Genomic DNA, 6,877 nt, shown 5'->3' with positions numbered 1-6,877 from the left:
CGGCATGTGGGATCTTCCCAGACCGGGGCACGAACCCATGTCCCCTGCATCAGCAGGCGGACTCTCAACCACTGCGCCACCAGGGAAGCCCGAGGAAATGTTTTAAAAGTATCTTTTGTGTGTTTTACTCCACTCCATCAGCATGTTGTAGGGGTGTGTAGAGGAAGCCTGTTCATGAGCTAAAACCAGAAGTGTGTTCAGGTGTAGAGGGGCTTGGTTGTGGTTGAGGCACCCTAAGCAGAGGCCTTGAAAGGATGTGTGCATAGGTGAGTCGTCATTAGTTATCCAAAGAAGGGCTGTAGGGACTTCCCTTGTGGCACAGTGGTTAAGAATCCGCCTGCCAATGCTGGAGACCCGGGTTCAAGCCCTGGTCAGGGAAGCTCCCACATGCTGCGAAGCAACTAAAGCCAGGGCACCACCACTACTGAGCCCACGTGCCCTGACTACTGAAGCCCGCGCACCTAGAGCCCGTGCTCCACAACAAGAGAAGCCACCGCAATGAGAAGCCTGCGCACCACAACGAAGAGTAGCCCCCGCTCGCCGCAACTAGAGAAAGCCCTTGCGCAGCAACGAAGACCCCAATGCAGCCAAAAATAAATAAATAAGTAAATTAATTTTTTTTATAAAAAGGGCTGTAGCTGTAAATCTGTAGGATCATGGGAAACCACTTGCATCCAGTGGTTCTCACGCTTTTTTACTCTTCAGATCACTTTAAGCAGAGACTCCTGTCATTAAAAAAAAAACACAACTTCCCTAAGCTCCCACATGCTGCGAAGCAACTAAAGCCAGGGCACCACCACTACTGAGCCCACGTGCCCTGACTACTGAAGCCCGCGCACCTAGAGCCCGTGCTCCACAACAAGAGAAGCCACCGCAATGAGAAGCCTGCGCAGCGCAACGAAGAGTAGCCCCCGCTCGCCGCAACTAGAGAAAGCCCTTGCGCAGCAACGAAGACCCCAATGCAGCCAAAAATAAATAAATAAGTAAATTTATTTTTTTTATAAAAAGGGCTGTAGCTGTAAGTCTGTAGGATCATGGGAAACCACTTGCATCCAGTGGTTCTCACGCTTTTTTACTCTTCAGATCACTTTAAGCAGAGACTCCTGTCATTAAAAAAAAAACACAACTTCCCTGGGGACAGGGCACTGGATATCATTTTATTTTTTTATTAATTAATTTTTGGCTGCATTGGGTCTTCGTTGCTGTGGGTGCGGGCTTTCTCTAGTTGCAGTGAGCAGGGGCTACTCTTTGTTGTGATGTGCAGGCTTCTCATTGCAGTGGGTTCTCTTGTTGTGGAGCACGGGCTCTAGGCACACAGGCTCTAGAGCTCAGGCTCAGTAGTTGTGGTGCACGGGCTTAGTTGCTCCGCGGCATGTGGGATCTTCCCGGACCAGGGCTTGAACCCGTGTCCCCTGCATTGGCAGGTGGATTCTTAACCACTGTGCCACCAGGGAGGTCCCTGGATATCATTTTAAAGGTAATAGGAACCTCTTAAAATTTGGAAGTAAGTGACATAACCTGATCAGTGCTTTAGGAAAATGATCTAGTGGCAGAATGGAGGGTTGGAAGGCAGGTAGAACTGAAAATAGGAAGATTAGATAATAAGCTAGTACAGTGGACCCTAGTCTCACCTTTTATCCTCATGGAATTCAGAAGGCCATTACCAGTCCATAGCTACAGAGTGATGGTTACAGAATCAGAAGAGATAGTGTTAAAGGAATGTATGTTGTTAAGTTGTAAATATGAGGTTTGTAATTGTAGTGGTGATATCATTCTGTTCCCTTCATAGGAAGTGTTTGCTGTTCTCTCTCTTACTCCAGGCTTACAAACACTGGTGCAGAAGCTGGACCATCTAGATTCTCCTTTGGGCTCTGAGACTGTGTGTAACCTTGGGAAAATCATTTCTTGGTTTTCCTCATCAGAAAAATGTGGTCCAATTCATCTCCAAAATTATTCCACACTTACAGCTTCTAAGTTCTTAATAGTATTTATTTTGGGGGGAAGAACAAGGATAATAGATGGCTATAAACAAAATGATTATTTTAAATAATTCCAGTCGCAGACAGCAGTCAGCTGTGTAAATCCCACTGGTATCCTTTTATCTATGTGTTGTTAATTTTAAGGAGGAGAAAGAGAGAAAAGGTGTAAGTTAAAAAAAAAAAAAAAAAAAGAGTCCACTCTTCTATGATATTTAAATATTTATTTACGTTTAAAAATAATTTTCATGGCACCAATGATTTTACGCTAACTACATACTGCATATGTAGAAAAAAGTACATTGCTTTGAAGGAAAATGTAACTTAGAATTTTTGGCACACAAAAGGTTAACAACTATATATATTTTTAATGAAACTAAGAAATTCACATTTGCAGGTAGTTTACCTTCTACTGCTTAAAGATGCAGTACACTATTCTTTAGTAAGAGTTTTATTTCCTCTGATAGATGAAGCTGTGGAAACCACTGCTTTTTCTACAATGAGATCAAAACTAATTTTGAGAGAAAATAGGAGACATAGTGGAACACAGTAAAATCAGGTTAAAAACTTGAACAATTTTTAATGATGGGGAGATAGCAAAAAAGACTAGTCACCAACAAAGGAAGTTTGTTATTCAAGCACTATTTGAAAAGCAAATTGAAGGAAACTTTCTATCTGTATTTTGTGGGATAAGCCCTGGAAAAAAATAACCCAAAAGTTTCTGTTCAGAGAGCAAAATCCAGCTGTAGGAAGTGGCATGGACTATTGTACTGTTAGAACTCTAGACACAAGTACGTACCAGGATATGGAATACTGCATCTTTCTTTAATGTGAATATGAAAGGTGAGAGTCGAGGCTATCACTCACTGCATAGAAACACCATATTCTACAGACTGAGGTAGGAACACTACACTAAAAGGTAATCTGCTATGTTGCATAAGACAGTAGATATCCAGGTTAAAACCAGCCCCCTATTTCCTGACAGCCTTTTCTTCTCTGAGTCTACTTTTTACTCCAATCCTGTGCTAATATAGCCTTTCCTGTGTAGATGACAAGTGGCAGTGGCTAGTTGGTTCTAAGCGATCCCTAATCTTTACTAGGCTCTCCCTCATATTTTGTCTTGTCACTTTGAAAATAGATGTTTGTAATTCTGCCCAAATTGTTGCTGGTATGGAAATGATCAGACAGGCCCTCTTCCATGCTTAGATTCTGGCTGCGTTTGAGCATTCCAGCGGTTGATCTTGCTCATCTTGGCATCAGACATCTCTTTGCTGGTTGGTTGTTCGAGCACCCTTTAAACAAGCAACCCCAGTGCCTCTACTGGGAAATGATCCCGGATCTTTAACACATGTCAGGAATTGGAGCAGAGCTGACCCTCTTTCTGCTTACACACTGGTAAGGAGCAGTTTTACTGTCTAGATCGGGGTTGGCAAATTATGGCCTGTGGGCTCAATTCAGCTCACTGTCTGTTTTTATAAATAAAAATGTTATTGGAACACAGCTTTGCTCCTTTGTTTATGTATTACCTATGGCTGTTTTGTGATAAGATGGCGGAGTTGAGTAGTTGCCGAAGAGTATGGCCCACAAAACCAAAATAAATTTAAAAAGTATTTACTATCTGGCACTTTACAGAAGAAGTTTGCCGACCCCTGGTCTAGATAAAAGGGCAATTAAAATTTTGAAACAGCACCACCCCCAACCTTAAAAAAGGAAAAACTCCGTTTATCCATGGCTATTAGATTCTATATATGGACATGGTTCTGCTGTCTCAGAGGACAAACTAGGGGAAAGCAGATCTACATGTGACTCATTCTGTCCTGCATTTGAGGCTCCCCAGCATCACAGGGTGTCAGCAGCTGGTCCACTGTTATGTGGGTCCCAGGAATATGTCCACTGACTGTCCTTACGTAAGTCCTCAGGCCCCAGATGACTTAGAAATCTCTCCCTGAGATGAAAACAAGATCTTGTGTGTGAGTGGTTGTAAGAGTTGCAGAGCTCGGGCCTCGGACCCCACACTCACCCTCCACATGCTGCTCTTCTGCATGGAGCCTCGGCAAGGATGGTAAGTGCTTTCCTACAACTTTCATTTTCCCAGTGCAGAGGATGACGCTAGGGGGCAGTATTTCTACATCTAAATCTTGGTCTCTGCCACATTCACCTTCTTTTGTAGGCATCTCTTAGAACTCCTATTTAAAGAGATTCTTTTCCTGGTCCCTTCCCAGGCTGTTTGTTGATCTTGGAATTCTATTTTCTGAAGCTTTTTATTCTCAGGATCAGTTTCTTCCTTGTGTCGTTTAAGTTCGTCAGGCTCTATTTTTCTTAATCCATAAAGTAAAAACAAAATACGAATTGATAAGAAAATACATTTTGTTTGTTAAAATATAAATTGAAATAGTCTTTTTTGGGGGGGATGGTGTTGTACAAAATAAGTACTGCTCTGTGACCTCAATGGTCTCTCAGGTACCTTAGCTCTGGTTTCTGTTAACTACACTTAGTCCTGCATTTCTGACAGTTCTATCCCTGGCACCACCAAATTCACCTAATGCTTCTGGAGCACTATAAAAGTCTTGAGGGTCTTCAGAAAAAAACCCTCACAGAAGTCTAAGTTCATTATACAAAACTCATGGTGATGCCCACTAGGATCTAGTCTAAGGGGACAGACTTACCCCACCCCTGCTGCTGTAGTGGTGGTCCCTTCAGATGCCCACTCTGCTCAGATTTGAAAGAAATAAAAGGAAAAGAAAATCCAACTCAGACCGTCATAAGAAGCAACTTTCCATTTAATCATTCTACACGATGTTTACTTTTTTTTAAAAGCTCTGTCTGGGAAGAAAACCTAGACAGTCCCCATTGTCCAGACCCCTGGCCTGCCCCGCTGAGGCTGCAGTGATGAGTCTACTGGAACTGAGTAGGAAAGCTCCTGCAGAATACAGAAGACAACAGCTCTCTAGTCTCCAACTAGTGTCCCATCTACTAGGTGACACTACTGCGAGAATCAGTAATAATAAAATAAATTATTTTTGATATTTTCAAAATAATACACATCTATGAAAAATCAAAATTCAAAACCAAAAATTTTATCCTGCAAATTGGGAGGATGAGAAACAGAGTCGCCGAGCCTTTCTTGAAAGAACCTCTGAAGGAAATGAGTTTTCCCAGTTAGTTTAGACAAGGCATGAGCCTATCCCTTTCTTCTGGGAAACGACCCTCCTAGGCTGTGGACTTTGAGTCATGAGAGGAGGACTTGGTACATGTGCCGATGGTTCCGCGATGGGTCCCATTGCTGGGAATGGGTAGCCGGGCTCCTTGGTCCACCTGGCTAGTTATTGGGAGGATTCATGCCTTCTCAGGTGTCAGTGAGCAGGCTCACCACTGAGCGGATTTTGCAGGCAAACCATCGCCTGAGGGGACAAAAGTATTGATAGTGGAATTGTTCAAACTCAGGGGTCTGGCGGATATCGCGGAAAAAGGCAATGTCAAGGTCGGACTCAGTAAGGATGATCAGGAGGAGGAGCAAAACAAAGAGGAGTCCCATGGTCACAAGGAGCAAACGGAGGACACTTAAAACAAACTTATTCACCTGTTCCTCCTCTGGCCTGCCGTGCCCCTGACACAGGGCCCTCAGCTCTCCCCCAAGGGCCTCCATCTCTGCAGCAGTTGGGGTGCTGGCCTCACACTCCTTCTCCTCCTCAATGCTGCAGGTGGCCCCATTGATCTGCCGGGAAAGCAGCATCAGCTCCAGGCTGTGCTCGGCCACAGGGGTGGGCAGCACGCTGTCTGCAGGGCTGTAGGCCTCATCCGCGATCACGGCGACTCGCTCATTGCTGTCTGCCCGGCTGCTTCTCACGTGAGGCAGGAAAGTGTCCCCGTGGGAGGAGGTACGTACCGGGGTGGAGTGGGCACTGTCCCGTAGGGACTCGAGGCCTGGAAAGGCAAAAGGAAAATGAGCAGGCCTTCTGTGTGCCGGCACCCACTTCGCTGTCAGGCGGAGGCAGCACCTATCCTGCTTTATCTGGTCACTAAAATCTTAGGAGAAGCCCCTTTGCACGCCCCACGTGACCAGTAGCAATGGCCACTGCACTCTGTTTTGATGTATCAAGAATAGGACAAGAGAAGCAGCAGGAACCAGAGGGGCATTGGTTGCAAGTTTCTTTCTTTTTGCTTATAGTTTTGGCCATATTGGTTAAAGATTCTGCCTTTCTTGCCTTTGGTGTCTTGGGCCTGGCTTTAGCCCAATTTGAAAGAGAATCGCAGACTATCCCTGACCCAACCAGAGCTGGGGTCATGGTTCAGGGAGCCGAGGGCCTTGAGAGGCAGGAATGTGGAGGAGACTGTGTTTTGCCCAGCTGGGCCTCATCAAATACAGATTCTGGAGCCGAGTGTCCTCCTAACAACCCGGCACACAGCTCCTTGAGCTCATGAGCTCATCTTTTGGATTTCTGCAGTTGCTATCAGTCTCCTCAGCCACCCAGCTCTAGCTGTCCTGACTTTGTGGGAGGTAAAAACCTGATCTGCTCTTCCTAAGTGCTCTCCCTCTCTTTTCACCTTAGACTGAGCCGGGTCCAGAACAGGCTGACAGCTCCCCTTGCTTTAGCTACTCCAGAGTACAGAGTGGTCTCTGAGACGATCTTGTTGCATCAGTGGGAAATTCTCTTACATTAGTTAGGAGGAAGGGTCTTCTACCCCTAAAACTACTCATTATCTCTTTACTTTCTTAGATGGAACATTTCTTTCTTTCCAGGGCTCAAAGTTCTAGTAGGGAAGAACAGGAGCTGGTTACCCCCCTCAACCAAACAGCAGCCACCCAGGCCAGAGGATGTCAGAGCTGAGTCACCAAGTGTGGCCCATGTCATAGTGCTCCCAAGGAAATGGCTTCTTGTTTTCAAGTTCAGTGTCTGTAT

The 6,877-nt window shown here is 45.2% G+C and overlaps 2 protein-coding genes across 9 annotated transcripts in view; one reads left to right on the top strand and one right to left on the bottom strand.

Annotated features, from left to right (window-relative positions):
• WDR76 (WD repeat domain 76) overlaps positions 1 to 5,809 on the top strand; it is a 69,806-nt gene extending 63,997 nt beyond the window's left edge. For 3 of the 5 annotated variants that reach the window (XM_024732370.1, XM_024732367.1, XM_024732372.1), the window contains one exon: positions 3,183 to 3,353. In XM_024732370.1, coding sequence (XP_024588138.1) covers positions 3,183 to 3,321 — 139 coding nt within the window. In that variant the 3' untranslated portion in view covers positions 3,322 to 3,353. Of the gene's footprint in view, positions 1 to 3,182; positions 5,306 to 5,677 lie in introns of those variants that run through there. The other 2 variants (XM_024732371.1, XM_024732368.1) reach the window with 2 other exon arrangements.
• FRMD5 (FERM domain containing 5) overlaps positions 4,242 to 6,877 on the bottom strand; it is a 46,742-nt gene continuing 44,106 nt past the window's right edge. The window contains exons 13-14 of one of the 4 annotated variants that reach the window (XM_024732374.1): positions 5,557 to 5,900; positions 4,242 to 4,294 (exon numbers count right to left, since the gene is read on the bottom strand). In XM_024732374.1, coding sequence (XP_024588142.1) covers positions 4,280 to 4,294; positions 5,557 to 5,900 — 359 coding nt within the window. In that variant the 3' untranslated portion in view covers positions 4,242 to 4,279. Of the gene's footprint in view, positions 4,295 to 4,619; positions 4,686 to 4,738; positions 5,901 to 6,877 lie in introns of those variants that run through there. The other 3 variants (XM_024732376.1, XM_024732375.1, XM_024732373.1) reach the window with 3 other exon arrangements.

The sequence above is a fragment of the Neophocaena asiaeorientalis genome, unplaced genomic scaffold (genome assembly GCF_003031525.2).
Source record: "Neophocaena asiaeorientalis asiaeorientalis breed wild unplaced genomic scaffold, Neophocaena_asiaeorientalis_V1.1 scaffold119, whole genome shotgun sequence".
In the NCBI taxonomy this organism is placed as follows: Eukaryota; Metazoa; Chordata; class Mammalia; order Artiodactyla; family Phocoenidae; genus Neophocaena; species Neophocaena asiaeorientalis.
The sequence above is the reverse complement of the archived record's forward strand: the minus strand, read 5'-3'. Positions and strand labels throughout refer to the sequence as shown.